We start from the raw sequence: 17,500 nt of genomic DNA, 5'->3' as shown, positions 1-17,500 counted from the left end.
GCTTTGAATGGACCTTAGCATGTGGTCATTTTCAGAGTTACTGAGACATTCCTGGGGCCGGCTCGCCACAATACAGACACACACGCAAACATAAAGACATACGCACACACACAATCACACACATGAACATGCATAAGAACACACGCACACATACGCAAACAATCACGCAAACACGCCTACAAACACAACACCCACCACACACACACACACGCACACTCCCGCAAACACACACACATGTGACACACACACATTCAGCACAATAATAGACAGGAGGTGGAGTCGAACACAAGAACAGATCAACTTCTTTAAGGAGTTAATTATTTAATTAGCACAAGTTATCATCAGACTGAGTTATAAACGGATCCATCACGGATTTAATAATGAATATACAGTAAAATCGGGTGTGTACGATTTTCCAATGAATCACTCCACACACCAATGTTTAATGAGCGGTGTGTGTATCCATGAGCAACAAGCGATGGACGCAATTACGCAGCATGGGCATTCCGATGACGCACGGTGAATACTGCCCGTTGGCGCCCTCTAGCGGACATTCGCATGATGTTAAAATTAAAACAAGCTGATGTTATTTTCGAGTGTGTTTGTTTGTTGGTGTGTGTGTGTGTGTGTGCGCGCGCGTGCATGTTTGCGTGTGTGTGTGTGTGTGTGTGTGTGTGTGTGTGTGTGTGTGTGTGTGAGTGTGTGTGTTACGCCCCTGTAAGGGGGGTATTGAAAGAACAACGAGGACGCAGTATAGTTGTCAAAGTCCAAAGTTGTAATGATGTTCACAATATTCATAAACAGTGCATTTTTTATGCAATTTCAAATGTTAGATATGCATGTAGGCCTACAGTATTCAGATAATGGTATTTTCACAATATGCAAAACTCAATACACATAGCAATTTTCCTTTAAACTACTTTCAAAATAACATGTTACTAAACAGCATATTAAAGTGTGCATTGTTTGAGTAGGCCTACTAAATACTACATTTTAAGCTTTTCACCATGACACATTTTTCAATAAAGCATTGTTTCAGCTAAAACACCCTGACAATACTCTCTAACGACGCTTAAACGGAATACAGTGCCAGCTTATTCTATAACACATTGGCATATATTTTACACATTAAATTAACACAGCGCCAACAAGCATTGCCAGGAAATGGCAGACACTTTCTTACCACGCGCCTGCCCGTGTGATGCTGCTAGCAAGCACGCTACGGCAGAGCGACTCCTCCGTGTTCAACCCAACTACTTGTTCCAACATTCCATGCACGGCTATAACCCTCTCGGCATGTTCCCTAGCATTAAAACATAAATACATTACACAACCACCGGTCTTACCTGTAAGGGGGGTATAGAAAGAACAACGAGGACGCAGCATTGTAGTTAAAGTCCAAAGTTGTAATGGCCGAGGAGACGGCAAAGGAAAGCACGCTATTCCCCTGCAAGCTGAACGAGGCAAAACAAAAGTAATCGAACACTAAAAAATAAAAATATATGATAATAATATATATATATATGTAATATATATATATTTTTATTTTATCAATATTAATTTCAACAAAAATAAATGAATACAAAGAGAAAAGTCGACTCTATCTAGCTTTCAATTAAATCCTGTTACATTTGTTAGTTTTAATCCGACTGTACAATACTTTGAAAGGATGAACCTCAGTTTCGTAATTTAGACCTCACTTGACCTCACTCCCAGAGGTCCACGGTGCAATGTTTTTTTCACCACTGCGATGCTGACGGCGTTTCACGCCTAATTGTTTTTCCTTTGGCGGCCCTCAGTCAAATTCTGGGTTCCTAAATTGGCCCTCAGCTGTCAAAACTTTGAGAACCCCTGATCTAGAGATTGAACTCAAAATGAGGTGAAATAAAGAAACACTACAACAACTTTCCTAATTTAGCTCTTCAGAATAATGTTGTAGCAAATAAACAATAATGCATTTTTTAGATAAACATTGGAATAAACACAATAAGTATTTTGAAGTATTTTTGGACTTATTTACTGTATTAAGCATTTCTGAACATTTTACTGCAACACATATTCATAACCACTACGTGTGTGTGTGTGTGTGTGTGTGTGTGTGTGTGTGTGTGTGTGTGTGTGTGTGTGTGTGTGTGTGTGTGTGTGTGTGTGTGTGTGTGTGTGTGTGTGTGTATGATAATATTTGATAAATACATATTTGATACATTTGATAATTATTTTTATTTTTGTGTGTACTGTGGCATTCCCCCGGTGCCACGGCCCCTGTTCGGGAGAGTCGAGGCCGGGATATACCGCCGGTGGCCAACAGCCGGCGACAAATCCCGACCTCCCGAGTGCCGCAATCGGGGAAACGAGGAACACCTGGGCAGGAGACACCCAGGTGTTAAAAGGAGGCCACCGGCCGACAGCAGGGAGAGAGTCGAGTGGAAGAGAGGACGACGCAGAGGACCGAGACACCGTAGAGTGAGCCGCACGGTGGATACGTGGACCACGACTCGAGCAACCCCCCGTCTTTGATGTACAGCGTGCGCTTGTGTGGCTATTGGAAACCGAGTGTAATAAACTGCCGTTTGAGGCTTTGGACCCTCACACCCTGCCTGGTCCTTACTTTGAGCCCCTCTACCGAACCGAGTTACCACAAATGGTGGAGGATGCGGGCAGCTCGGTCCACGTACGGCTCACGGTAAGGACCCCACCCCGGGTTTTGGCAGTGGTTCTTCGTTTTTGTTTTTTTCCTGTGCGGTTCCTCCGTCTGCGGAGGTGAATACCCGCGGACGTCGATGAAGAACCCCGGGACAGCCGCAGGACCAGCCGGCCCGAGAGAACCGGACCCCAGCCTGGCCCTGCTGACGGAGGCGGTGCTCCGCCTGACCCAGCAGGCCACCCGCGACCCGCCGACCACCGCCCCGACGAGCCGGCTCACAAAACTAGGACCCGACGACGATGTGGAGGCCTTCCTAGAGACATTAGAGCAGGTGGCAACCCGGGAGAGATGGCCAGAGGCCCAGTGGGCCTATATAGTGGCCCCGTTTTTAACCGGACCCGCCCAGCAGGCGAGTCAGGACCTCAACCCCGGGGACGCAGGCCGGTATTCCGCACTCAAGGCGGCCGTCTTGGCCTACTATGGACATGGCCTTGCTGCGAAGGCCCTCAACTTCCACGAGTGGACGTTCGACGTCCGAGGACCCGTACGGACCCAGGTGGCCCACCAATGTCGGCTAGCCCGGAGGTGGTTGGTAGACGGAGCGGGACCCAGCCCCGTGGATCGGGTCGTGGTGGACAACACCGTGCGACAGCTGCCTCCCGACGCCCGGAGGGTGCTCGCCCACCACCATCCTGAGACCGTGGACGACCTCGTGCGCCAGCTGGAGAACTGGCAGGTGGCACAACGGCTGGCGGCGGGCCCGAAACCCAACCCCCGGGCCACCCGGAGAGAGACCCCAACCCCGCCGTCGAGGACCAGGCCGTCCACCCCGCCCCGAGAACGAGGGGAACCCGAGACCCGGCGCTGCTACCACTGCGGACAACGGGGGCACCTAGTCCGGGACTGTCCCGACCGACAGGACGTCCCCATGCCCTCCGCGTGCACCGCCCCGAGAGACCGCCCCACCTGTATGCTGGCGACCTGCTGGACACAGGGCGCCAAGGACTCCCCCACCGTCCCCATCAAGGTGATGCACCAGGACACCCATGCCCTGGTGGACACGGGGAGTGCCGTGACCCTGGTGAGGGCCGACCTAGCTGGGGGCAGACCGGGAACCCCGATGCAGGTCTCCTGCGTACACGGCGACACCCGGACGTACGATACCTGTCACGTGGTATTACGCACACCACAGGGGGTCTTCGTCGCCCGGGCCGGAATAGTGCCGACCCTTCCGGTACCGTTCCTGATCGGCCGGGACTGCCCCATCTTCGCTCGCTTTTGGAGCCCCACGAGGGGGAACCGAGGGGGACGGGAGCTGCACCGTCTGGCCGGCCGAAGCGGGCGACCGGCCCAGCGAGAGGCAAGGCGCCCGCCGATTCGAGAATCCGGGTCGGAGTCAGGACCCGCCCCGTCGACCGCCGCAGACCACGGACCAGCCCTGGGAGCGACCCGCCGACCGACCGCCGCACGGACCGAGTCGGACGACGAGCCGGGTTCCGGTGGAGAGGGTCCGTCAGCGCCGGGAAGCCCGGCCCGATCTACCGGGGACCAGGTGCGACCGGGACCGGGAGACGGAGCGGGGCCCAGCTCCGACACCGTCACCGCCTCCGAGAGGGGGAACACTCCCGAGGAGCCCGAGCGCTCCCCCCTAACTGAGCTATCGGACTTCACCCAGGGTGGGGGGGAGAACTCGGCCCGACCGGGACAGTTCGCCACGGCCCAGCATCGGGACGATGCCCTGCGGCACGCGTGGGGACATGTGGTCGCCCACGACGGTCAGGTGAGGGACTCAGTGAGCCACCTGACCCACCCTCACTTCTGTACTCAGCGGGGGTTGCTGTATAGGGTCAACGTACGCGAGGGGGAGGTAGTACGTCAACTGGTGGTACCGCGACCGTACGTGACTAAGGTTTTATTCATGGCCCACACACATTTGCTCGGCGCACATCTAGGCATGGACAAAACGCGAGAGCGGGTGGTAGCGCGGTTTTATTGGCCCGGTGTACGTAAAGATGTAGCGCGTTACTGCCAGGAGTGTCCCGACTGCCAGCGCGTAGCCCCGCGGGCGGTGGAGCGGAGCCCGCTCATACCGATGCCCATTATTGAGACCCCCTTCGAGGGAATAGCGTTGGACATTGTGGGACCCCTACCCAGGACGAGCCGGGGACATCGGTATCTCCTCGTCATACTAGATTATGCGACCCGATACCCCGAGGCCCTCCCACTGCGTGCGGCGACTAGCAAGGCGGTAGCCCGAGAGCTAGTGCTACTCTTTAGCCGGGTGGGACTCCCAAAGGAGATCCTCACCGATCAAGGCTCCTGTTTCATGTCCCGCATGGTCAAGGAGCTACTAAAACTATTGCAGGTCTCCCAGCTCCGGACCTCGGTGTATCACCCGCAGACGGACGGGCTAGTGGAGCGGTTCAACCAGACCATCAAACGAATGCTCAAAAAGAGCATTGAGGCGGACGGGAAGAACTGGGACCAGTTACTCCCCCACGTCCTCTTCGCCATTCGCGAGGTGCCCCAGGCTTCCACAGGGTTCTCTCCCTTCGAACTCCTTTATGGGAGGAGGCCCCGTGGAATACTGGACCTGGCGAAGGAGGCGTGGGAGAGTCACCCCTCTCCAAATAGGACCACCATCGAACACGTGGAGCTCGTCAGGGACCGAATGGCCAAGGTCTGGCCCATAGTCCGAGACCACCTCGCCCGTGCTCAACAGGCCCAAGCGCGCGTGTATAACAGGGGGGCGCGCGTACGGAACTTCCGACCGGGCGACCAGGTCTTAGTGCTGGTTCCAACCAGCGAGTGCAAGTTTCTCGCGAAATGGCAGGGCCCGTACGAGGTGATAGAGGCCGTGGGACCCGTCAACTACAAGGTGAGGCAGCCCGGGAGACGCAAGCCCACCCAGGTTTATCATGTAAATCTGTTAAAACAGTGGCGGGGTGAGGGCGACCCCCCCCCTACGGGCACCCATGGTCTTGATGGCGCGGCCCGCGATCCCTGACGTCCCGATGGGGACCGACCTCAGCCCCGCCCAGAGACAAGAACTAGGGGAGCTGGTGCTGCAGAACCGGGACGTGTTCTCGGACGTTCCGGGGCGGACCTCGGGGATCTCCCATGAGATCCGGACCACTCCGGGGGTGACGGTCCGGATCCCGCCCTACCGGGTGCCCGAGTCTCGGCGCAACGCCATCCGAGCCGAGGTAGAGCGGATGCTGAAACTTGGGGTAATTGAGGAATCCCGTAGCGCCTGGGCTAGCCCTATCGTGCTGGTGCCCAAACCAGACGGAACCCACAGGTTCTGCAATGACTTCCGCCGGCTGAATGAAGTGTCTGACTTTGACTCCTACCCCATGCCAAGAGTAGACGAGCTGATCGAGCGGCTGGGACCGGCCCGGTACCTGTCCACGCTGGACCTAACCAAGGGGTACTGGCAGGTCCCCCTGGCACCGTCGTCCCGGGAGAAGACGGCCTTTGCGACGCCGGGGGGCCTGTTCCAGTACACTGTCCTGCCCTTTGGTGTCCACGGGGCCCCCGCTACGTTCCAGCGGATGATGGACCAGGTCCTAAGGCCGCACTGCAGTTACGCAGCAGCATATATCGATGACATAATCATCCACAGTGCCAGTTGGGACGAGCACGTCAAGCACGTGCGGGCCGTGCTCAACGGCCTACGAGCGGCCGGGCTTACCGTCAACTCTGCAAAGTGCAGGTTGGGGCGGGAGGAGACGGCCTATTTGGGGTACCGGGTGGGGAGGGGGAACGTGCGGCCCCAGGAGGACAAGGTGGCAGCTATCCGGGAGTGGCCTCAACCCCGGACCAAGAAGCAGGTGAGATCGTTCCTGGGGCTGGTGGGGTATTATCAACGCTTTATCCCGCGGTATGCCACCCTAGCCTGCCTCTTGAACGATTTCACCCGGAAGGCCCTCCCGGATAGGGTCCAGTGGACTGAGGCAGCGACGAGGGCCTTCGAGGACCTACGGGGGGTTATGGGCTTATGTAAGGAGCCTCTACTGGTCACCCCTGATTTTAACCTCCCTTTCACCCTCCAAACAGACGCGTCCGAAGTGGGACTAGGTGGGGTCCTGTCCCAGGTCCGGAACGGAGAGGAGCATCCGGTGACATACCTCAGCCGGAAGCTCCTCCCCCATGAGCGGAACTACAGCACGGTAGAGAAGGAGGCGCTGGCCATTAAGTGGGCCGTCACAAAACTAACTTACTATCTCCTAGGACACCAGTTCGTCCTGGTGACGGACCACGCCCCACTGAAGTGGATGGCCACCGCCAAGGACACGAATGCCCGGATAACAAGGTGGTTCCTGTCCCTACAGCCCTTCTCCTTCACCGTGGAGCATAGGCCGGGGCGGGAACACACCAACGCTGACGCTCTTTCCCGCCGAGATGCGTGCGGGGGCTGGGCCCCACGCACGGAGGGGCATAAGCAAAGGGGGGGAGTGTGTGGCATTCCCCCGGTGCCACGCCCCCTGTTCAGGAGAGTCGAGGCCGGGATATACCGCCGGTGGCCAACAGCCGGCGACAAATCCCGACCTCCCGAGTGCCGCAATCGGGGAAACGAGGAACACCTGGGCAGGAGACACCCAGGTGTTAAAAGGAGGCCACCGGCCGACAGCAGGGAGAGAGTCGAGTGGAAGAGAGGACGACGCAGAGGACCGAGACACCGTAGAGTGAGCCGCACGGCGGACACGTGGACCACGACTCGAGCAACCCCCCGTCTTTGATGTACAGCGTGCGCTTGTGTGGCTATTGGAAACCGAGTGTAATAAACCGCCGTTTGAGGCTTTGGACCCTCACACCCTGCCTGGTCCTTACTTTGAGCCCCTCTACCGAACCGAGTTACCACAGTACATGTTTTGTCCGTCTGTGTCCGTGTGTGTTTGCGTTTAACTTTGCGTATCTGTTTGTGTGAGTAAATGTGTGTTTGTATCTCTGTGTCTGTGCGTGTCTGTGTGCCTGTGTGAGGTACTCACACACACACACAGACACACAAAAAAAGAAGTTGTAAAGGTTGTAAAAGTTTTTTTAAGGCTGTGTGCCTTAAAAAAAAACTACAACAGCAACCCAAAAACAAACACAAAAGCCGAGTTAGCCCTATGTTGCACCCAAAACAAAACAAAAAAACAATGAGGAAGGCAATAGCGAGCTCACTTCCTCTATCGGTGTGCTTTCCATTGGAGTGTGTCGGCTTTCAAACTTCCCTTCTTTGCTCCTTTCCTTGCTTCCTCTTTTCTACCCCTCCCGACCACCCAAACGCTCCTCCAGCCAGTCCGACATCCCCAGATACTCACAACACACGCACATCACAGACCCACACACACTCCCCCACAACACAGACCGACACACACACTCACACACACCAGAGACGATGGGGAACTTTGCCGCCAACGAGGGACTGTCCATCTTTGTCATCGTGAGTATTGTCTTTTTATTTTGTGTTATTCATCGATTTGTCTTTTTCGGTCGGGGCTTGTGGTGGTCTTCAACTAGGGGCTGTCACTCGTAAAAGTATTTATTCATATCTGATATCAAATATGAAAACTGTACATTTTTATTTGAAGAAATGTACTGACGACAACCCGAAATTATTGATTCAGAATCAGTCCTCGATTTTTGGGGTGTGGCGACCTCATGTGATTATTTGGGTGTCTCCCCTTCGTTGGAAATTTCATCAGACACATCTGTGTTAAAACACGACTCACATCTGTATGAACAACCCACTCTACCTCCTGAGGGATGGCTCAGGAGGTAGATTGGGTTGCCTGGCAACCGGAAGGTTGCTAGTTTGATCCCGGCTCCTCCTAGCGAGTCCCTGAGCACGACGCTTCACCCTGACTGCTCAATGATGAGCTGGCTGTCACCTTGTGTGGCTGACACCGCCGTTGGAGTGCATGAATGGGTGAATTTTAGGCAATATTGTAAAGTGCTTTTAGTGGCCACCGGATCGAAAAGCGTTGTATACCATTTAACAGACTGAAAATAGGCCCAAAGGTGCTATTCTTGTCTGTGGAATTTCTATCCAATTTGTAATGATTCTCGACACAATAGACCGTGATTGTGTGTTTGTTTTTTCAGCTGGTGTGGCTTGGGATAAATGCCTTCCTCTTCGTGCAATTCTACCTGGTGTTTCTCACCGATAAATGGTTCTACACTAGAGCTATACTCGGGGTAAGTCTGTTCCACTTTGCTGTACGTTGTTCAAATTAGATCCTCCATCATCATCTTCAAAACACTCGTTCACGTATCGTATAAAGTGTGTCAAGCTTCAGCAACCGCCCTGTGCAACACAGGAGACCTTTAACCAAAGCTCTGTGCTCCAACTGCCCTACCCACACACACACACACCATTGGAACTCCGTTCCCCTAAAATCGTCAGAATCGCAACCGTGATATCGTTAATATCCAAGAACGCCAAAATCAAACGTCGCACCGCACTCGAACACAACATCGTAATCCCATATCCGATTAAGAAAGATCAGATCAGAATCCTGATGAAGACAGAACCCTATCCGATTTCAGCGTTTCAGCCAATAAAGGGTGAGAATTTTGTGGTTTTGCTCAGAGCTCGCAGAAAGCAAAAATGATTTGATAGCTTTGGGATGGGTGGATGGCGTTTGGCCTTGCAGGTGCTGAGCAAGAGGAAGTGAGACTAACTCACTCTCTCTCTTTCTCTCTCTCTCTCTCTGTCTCCCTCCCATCTGTCTCCTCCCCCTCTCTCCGCTGCATCCCTCTCCCTCCCTCCTTCCCTCCCCTCTGTCCCTCCCTTTCTCTACCGCTCCCGTCTCTCTCTCCTCTCTCCCTCCCCTCTGTCTCTCTTCCTCTCTTCCCTCCCTCCACCCTCTCTTTCTCTCTCTCCCTCCCTCCCTCTCCCTCCCCCTCCTTCTCCCACCCTCCTCTCTCTCTCCCCCTTGCCCCTCCCTCCCTCCCTTCTCTCCCTCCCCGTCCCCCCTCGCCTCCCTCCCTCTTCCTCCCACTCCTTTCCACCATCTCTCCTCCCCCTCCCTCTCACCTCTCCCTCCCTCCCTCCCTCCCTCCCCCTCTGTCTCCCCCTCCCTCCCCCTCAGGATGCCCTCTCCTGGGCCAGGGCTCCAGCGGCCTGCCTCAACTTCAACTGCATGCTGATCCTGCTCCCTGTGTGCCGGAACCTTCTGTCCATGCTGAGAGGAACCATCCAGGTAGCCCTCCTCCTCCTCCTCCTCCTCCTGAGAGAGAGAGAGAGAGAGAGAGAGAGAGAGAGAGAGAGAGAGAGAGAGAGAGAGAGAGAGAGAGAGAGGGGGAGAGGGACAGACAGATACATTGATAGACAGATGGGGGGACAGACTATTGATTGAGACAGAGAGAGAGAGAGAAGCACAGAGATGGAGAGAGAGTGACAGAGAGAGACAGACAGGCAGACAGTTACACAGAGATAGAGAGATTGATAGATTAAAGCATTAAGGAGTGAAGAGTGATGAGCTGAACAACAGGTGTTAAATATTAATAATCAGAAACTCACACCCTTATTACATAACGGCGGTAAAAAGTTAAATACAATTATCTACTTTTTATGTCTACACACTTTCTTCTCAACGTGTTTGACCCTGTTCAACCCCTCCCCTCTCTCCCTCCTCCTCCCTCTCTCCTCTCCCTCCCTCCCCCTCCTTCCCCCATCTCTCTCCCTCTCCCTCCATCCCCTCTCCTCTCCCTCCCTCCCCCTCCTTCCCCCATCTCTCTCCCTCTCCCTCCATCCCCTCTCCTCCCCTCCCTCCCGATGCCCACTCCTCTTTCCCCTCCTCCACCCCCCCTCCCCCCTCCCCACCTCCCTCCCACCTCCTCCCTCTCCCGTCCCTACTCTCTCCCCCCCTCCCCTCCGTTCCCCTCCTTTCCTTCTCCCTCCCCCTCTCTCCTTCCCCCTCTCTCTCTCCTTCCCCCTCTCTCTCCCCTCCCCCCCTCTCCCCTCTCTCCCTCCCTTCATTCCCCTCTCCCTCCACTCCCCCTCTACCCCCCTCCCCACCCTCCCCTCTCCTCCTCCTCCCCTCCTCCTCCCCCCCCCCCCCCCCCCCCATCTCCCTCCTCCCCCCCTCTCCCTCCCCCCTTCCCCCTTTCTATTCCCCCTAACGGTTAAAGTGTTGCAGCAGAACGGCCGCCCGACAGCTGGACCGCAACATCACGTTTCACAAGCTGGTCGCCTACATGATCGCTGTTCACACCGGTAAGCCCCGCCCCCTTCCACACACACACACACACACACACACACACACACACACACACACACACACACACACACACACACACACACACACACACACACACACACACACACACACACACACACACACACACAGCAGCAGTGCAGGGCAATACATTTGACCTTTCAGATTCTTCAGTTCAATTAATTTTGCACTTCCGCATTTTTCGCAATGCGTTGCGCTTTTCATTCAGCGGTCACTTCATTTGTTGCCAACAATTTACATTTTCTTAAATGGTGTACTAACCTCCATTTAGACTTTTGAACTTTTGTTCAAATCCCTTCACTTGATTTAGGTCATTTAACGTTTCTTTATGTCTTATCTATGTGGCTTTGTTAAAAAATATTTTCAACCTCACTTGATACTACAGCACTCACCGATTTTCTATTTGATTTTGTCATCGGAAACAATCGTTTTTTAATTTTTTGTTTATTTACTTAATTGACTTGAATGATTAACACTGACTTACTTTAAATGATGGCATTGATTACAATGTTTGTTTTTTTTTCACTTTTTTATTAATTGACATTAACGCTCTCATCATATTTCCAGGGATTCTTTTTTTTTTCTTTGTCGACATTAACGATGATCGCTAATCAATGTGATCATATTCCACGCAATGTCATTGATTAGATACTTATATTTTTTAACTAAACAATTAACAATGACGTAATTTATGTAGCTGATTAATTGGTGTTTTTTTACTTTGTTAACATTAACAATGAACAATGATGAATAATCATTAAATAATCAATAACTAATTTGACATTAATTGTTAACATTGACGTAATTGATTAATTTGTCTTTTTTTTATTTCGTTGGCATTAACGATGATAGTTTAAAAAAAAAAAAAAGAAACATTCAAGTTGAAATGCTGGCAATTCAAGATTTCTTCCTTGCTGATTTCAAGGGAGTTTGTTCTTGCCCGTGTGGGGGCATGGGTAAAGGGGGGTGTCACAAATATTTGGTCTGTTAAGCCCTTTGAGACTGTAATGGTGGTTAAGGGCTATACAAATAAATTGAACTGAAATGAACGCCTGCCATGCGATGTCATTGATCACAATCCTTTTTTTTTTTTTTTACTTAATTCGCATTAACGGTTAACACTGACTAAAATGATGTAATTAACTAATCGGCACGTTGATGTTTGTACCCCCCCTCTCCTCCATGTCTCCATGCGGCCACCGGGGGCAGCGGTCCACATCCTCGCCCACCTCTTTAACTTCGAGCGCTTCATGGACGGGCAACTGAACCGCGACGCGCACCTGATCACCTTCGTGCTGTCGGATATCGGGAACCGCGGCAACGCGTCCTACCTCAACCCCATCCGCACCAACGAGACGGTGAGGGGAGGAGGGAGGGAGGGAGAGGGAGGGGGAGAGGGAAAGGGAGTGAGAGTGAGAGTGAGTGTGAGAGTGAGAGTGAAAGAGGCAGAGAGAGAGCGATTGAGACATACATAAATATATATAAGTACCGGTAGTAGAGTAGGCTTGTGAACGTGGATCCAAACAATAGATAGTATACAAAATGGATGTAGAATCCGGGCAGGCCTCAGTTATTCCAACTGCATCCAATTCTCTTGGCTTATGAGCGTCGCCATCTTGTCGTAGTATGACTCCGCCTCATTTCCTCTAACCAAAAGAGGGCATTTTTGTAACTTCGGGGGGAAGGAGATACGCCCATCTAGGTGACGTACACCGAATTAGCTTGTTGCTCATTAGTTTTTAAATGATCGGTTAGTACAGTCGACCGCAGAGCAAGGCATCTTGGCACCGGAATGAACAATAGGAATGAACGCAGTCGAGGTCATGATGACGGGATAGCATGCTAATCCTGAAAACTAGCCTCCGAGACGAGGTGAGGGTCAGCGGCTAGCTATCACTCAAGAGGCCGCGCCCCTAATTATTCATAAATTGTAACCTCTAATAATAAAAACTAGCCTGCTAAAAAAAATTCACCCCCCTCAGTGTTGTCATTGAGATGTGTACTAAACACGCTGACTAGAATGTTTTTTTTGGACCAGGCTGTAAATAGGTTTAATAAGACTGTGAGAACGGCCTGTTTAAGTGTGTCAACGAAGAAATGCTCACTTTTGGTACCATCTCGTAGTGGCCATCCGGTGCTACTGCAATGTTTGTCAATTCCGCATTGGATGCTGGTAGAACTTGCTGTGGTTGGGGCTTTATCCAAGCGCCCACTCATGCTTTTGGTTTCCATGGCTTGCGGTCTCACAGCACGGAGCTCCTGGGGAGAGAAAAATAGCTGAAAAAGAGGAAAGAGTGTAATGGCAAGCCTTAAAGGCATATTGTACGGGATCGCACTTTTTAATATGTTGTTGAAATTGGTTTTTACATCCTGACAGCAATAAATAACTTATGGGCAATGAAAAAGAAGCGAAAAAAAAACGAATTCTGTATCTGCTATAAACCTGTTAAAATGCTTACCAATCGGAGACACTGTGCCCGGATCTAAAGAACCAATCACAAGCCTGCGCTTTCTCTCCCCTCTCTCACAAGCCTGAGCTGGCCTGAGCGCGGTCACGGAGGGCAAAGAAAGCGTCGTTGTCATAGTAGTTCATGACAGTGGACTAGACCTAGTGAGCCTACAAAGTTTACACAATGGAAGAGAAACAACTGAAGTTACCACTGCCACCGTTACTTGCCCCGGTTCATCCTTTTAAAAAGGCAAGAAAAAGAAAGACAGAAACTGAAAAGGCAGCAACAAAAAAGAAGTTGGAGACTGCTCGAGGAAAAACGAGAATAAATATTGGATTAGCTTTTCAGCGATGGCGACAGCTGAGGGAGTTGAATGGCCTGAAAAGTGACGCAATGGTTGCCGTTGAAGTAAGCCGTAAGCAGCAGCAGCGCTCGTGCACAGCTCTGTGTCGAGGGGTGGGGGCAGGGAGTCCTGAAGGGTGGGGGAGGAGTTAAACGGAACTCCGAAGAGAAGCTAATTTCAAATCATGCTAGCCCTCTCACATCGTACAGTATAGCTTTAACCTAGCTATTATAGTCCTTGGCACTTGGATCTATGAACATGATGATATTGATATTGTTAGTCTCATAGCATATTTGCTTTAGTCATAATTTCGCCAAATTGTGATATCTAACTTAACTCTAACGCTGCTGATTCACTGCGCCTCATTTGTTATATCCAAAGCCAACCAGAGTGCTGTTTACATTCCATAATCACTATCAGCCTAGTCATCGACTTTTGGCATTCCTTACGCTAAATACAAGACAAACTTAAACTATTGCTGTGTCTGAAATCACGCACTTCTATGAGTACTTTTTTGAGTGCACTTGAAGTACCTCGTGGCGCACTCAAAATGATCTAAACCTGAGTGTGGACCGATGGACACTACATAGCCATCTTGTCTATGTAGCGGAGGGGGTGGGAATTTCAAATCTGAAAATGGAGGACATTGTAACATTGGAGAACGACGCGCGCTACAAATGTAAGTTAAATGACAAATATTTGGATTGTTTTTCAGTACAACTACAATGTTTTAGGCTGTACCCGACCAATGTTTTTATAGTGTAAATTCTGTGATCAGTTGGTATCAAGAACGATAACGTGAAAAAAAATACCACAGAAGAAGAACCGTCAAACTGCAAACTAATTTCCGGTAGGTGCGCGAAGGCTGTTTTGACAGTGCACTGTAGAAACGAGAGCACTGCGCCTATAAGTACATGTACTGTAGGGATAATGCAGTGCACTCAATGTAAGTGCACTTACGTAAGTGCGTGATTTCAGACACATGATTGACACACATGATTTAGGCAACTATGCTACGAGGCTAACGACATAATGCAGTAGAAGTTATGAAATGACTCATAATATTCCAGCAGCTGTTTGCAAATTCAACGTTCTTTGAATAAAACAGAGGATAATTAAATAATAATACAATTTAAATCTTTAAGTGCCTTTGAAGACATCGTTCGGTGGGAGGGGCTTACAGGATAGTGGTTCCTTGTTATCGTCAGTTAGTGGAGCTTCCTCGACATATTGACACCTTTTAACAACCTCCACAAACCACAGAAGTAGGTAATGACCAACTGAATTTCAACATACTCGCGGTGGACTGTCATCACCCCCCCCCCGAACCTCTGAATGTGTGAAGAACAGAGTAGTTTCCTCTTTAGTTACAGCCCTCATTCACTGGGGCTCATTCTCTCTCTCTCTCTCTCTCTCTCTCCATCTCTCTCTCTCTCTCCCTCTCGCTCTACGTACCTTGAGATAGAGAACGGGAGATAGACAGAGAGAGAGAGAGAGAGACAAAAAAACAGAGACGGAGAGAGAGAGAGAAAGACTGAGAGACAGACAGACAGACAGACAGACAGACAGACAGACAGAGTTATTCCACTGCATTCACTGCACCAAACAGGGAAATTGTACAAGTGGTTGCTTGCCTCTTGTTTGCTCAATGGCGTGGGCAGTTGTTGCCCAAAAGACGTTGGTACGATGGCCGCAATCTCTGAGGAACATGGGATGTGGTCAGAGGTGTATGGGTTCGAGTCACCCCCTGTGTGTCAGAGAGAGTCTATCAGTTGCACTGTTCAACATTCACAGAAATTAGCTGGCTTCCATTCTCAACCAGTCCACAGTGCCTGGTCTCATTCTCCACAACACCGAGATCAAATTCCTGCTTTACGCAGATGATTTAACATTCAGATTCCAATTCTGTCATGGTTAGCGGGTGGCAGGCAGGCTGGTAGGACCCAATAGCAGACAGTTCAAGTAAAGGGTCATTTATTGACGGAAAAAGGCAAGGAACACAGTGAACCCCGAGAACGCAGAGAACACATGTGACGCAGGTAACACACAGGTAACACCGGTAACACACAGGACACAACTCACCACAAACTACAATGATCTGACGAGGAACCAAGGAAAGACAGGGGCTTAAATACCAAACACAGGGCACGCAACAAGGAACAGCTGAAACACATTAGGGGAGGGAGCAGTAGTCACACAGGAGGGAAACTTGACAGGACATGGGGAGAAACAAGACAGAGATACCAAAGTAAAACTGGAAACAGGGAAACAGACCAAAACAAGACAAGGAAACAGACGGACCATGACAAATTCTAATTTGGCTCAAACTACTTAAGGCCATTATTGAACCATCCTGCCCTATGGAAATGAAGTGTGGGGCCCATAAACCAACTCTTTGACCAATGGAAAAAACCTCCAATTGCTTCAATTGGATTCAAACACTGAATTTTGTAAAAGCATGTAAGCAGGTAAACAGGACAACTACCAACAACGCCTGCAGAGCTGAATTAGGCCAGTATCCACTATTATTAAAAATCCAAAAATTATCAATTTATTATTTGGCTACATCTTAAACAAAGTGAGCCCCACTCCTTCCAGCACAAAGCCCTGCAAAGCAAAGAGATGAACAGGAGTCCCCAAACTCAGCTGGTCCTGAGGCTCTGTCCACAGACAGGTTCCCCCTCTGCTCTGCCTCAGGACCAGTCGGAGAACATATCAATTAGACTCAACCAAATTATAACACATCAGAAACAAACCTACCTCACCCATTTGAACACTAAAACACACCTACAGAGCAAAATGCAGGGTTATCTGGCCCTGAATAGACAGTACACTGTGGCCCCCTACCTGACGACAGTGAGTCACTGTCGTCAGTGGCGGATCTAGGGGGTGGCCAGGGCTGGCCGGGGTCAACCTAGACTGAATCCCGGCCACCCCATTGGCCACCCTTTTTGTATTTTGTTGTATTTTTGCAGAGACTTTATACATTTATGTCTGGATTCTCTTATGTCCTCATCGGGTAAACAGGTGCCCTCTAATATTGTGGAACTAACAAAGATCATTGAACCACTCAAAGAGGTATTCCATGAGCTGTTCAGGTTATGCAAAGAAACCATTGCCATACCTGTGAGTACAGCTACCTGTGAACAAACCATTTCCACACTCAAACTGCCCAAAGAACTACCTTAAATCGACCATGGATGATGTTCAACTCAGCAATCTAGGAGTTTAAAGTGTACAAGAGTCAAGACGAGCAAAAATACCTGGATTTTGGTGGTTTTGTCTTAATTGCTCTGCTACAAACAACAATATTCGTAGAATACGGATGTTGTAAGATGAATCTATGGCAAGTTAAGGTATTTTGCAGTGGCGTGGGGTCAAAAGAGGGTGCTAGGGCAATACATCTGCCAACTATGATGAATAAACCAATACAAATACGATATAAATCAACAAAAATACATAGCGTTTAACCTCGTTTAATTGTGTGATAGTCGTACTTGCCTTGCCAGCAACCATTTGAATGCGTCTGAACGTCAATGATTTGGCCTAGGCTAGTTATTGGTCATTCAAGATAAAGCCCACCTCCAAGTCAGGTACGCCGCTAACGATGAAGTCAATGTGAGCTTGCAAACTTTTTACAGTAAAAAAAAAAAAAAAGCAGAGACAGCTTTTCGTTTGCGCAAGGAAATTCGACTTTAGGTCGCAATTTTGTGCGCTGCATTGTTTTTCATATTTCTTTATCACCACATGAATGGAGAATTCAGCAAATCCATCAAATAGGCTACCTCCCCAATTTGCAATTGGTTAATTTATTTTCTGCACTGCATTTTGA

General features: G+C 50.3%; 1 protein-coding gene across 1 annotated transcript in view; it reads left to right on the top strand.

Annotated features, from left to right (window-relative positions):
* The first annotated feature begins 7,862 nt into the window (after nucleotides 1–7,862).
* cybb (cytochrome b-245, beta polypeptide (chronic granulomatous disease)) overlaps nucleotides 7,863–17,500 on the top strand; it is a 22,980-nt gene continuing 13,342 nt past the window's right edge. Inside the window, exons 1-5 of the mRNA XM_030359964.1 lie at nucleotides 7,863–8,075; nucleotides 8,738–8,830; nucleotides 9,727–9,837; nucleotides 10,769–10,853; nucleotides 12,085–12,233. Coding sequence (XP_030215824.1) covers nucleotides 8,031–8,075; nucleotides 8,738–8,830; nucleotides 9,727–9,837; nucleotides 10,769–10,853; nucleotides 12,085–12,233 — 483 coding nt within the window. The 5' untranslated portion in view covers nucleotides 7,863–8,030. The remainder of the gene's footprint in view (nucleotides 8,076–8,737; nucleotides 8,831–9,726; nucleotides 9,838–10,768; nucleotides 10,854–12,084; nucleotides 12,234–17,500) is intronic.

Source organism: Gadus morhua, chromosome 7, assembly GCF_902167405.1.
Source record: "Gadus morhua chromosome 7, gadMor3.0, whole genome shotgun sequence".
Classification (NCBI taxonomy): domain Eukaryota; kingdom Metazoa; phylum Chordata; class Actinopteri; order Gadiformes; family Gadidae; genus Gadus; species Gadus morhua.
The sequence above is the reverse complement of the archived record's forward strand: the minus strand, read 5'-3'. Positions and strand labels throughout refer to the sequence as shown.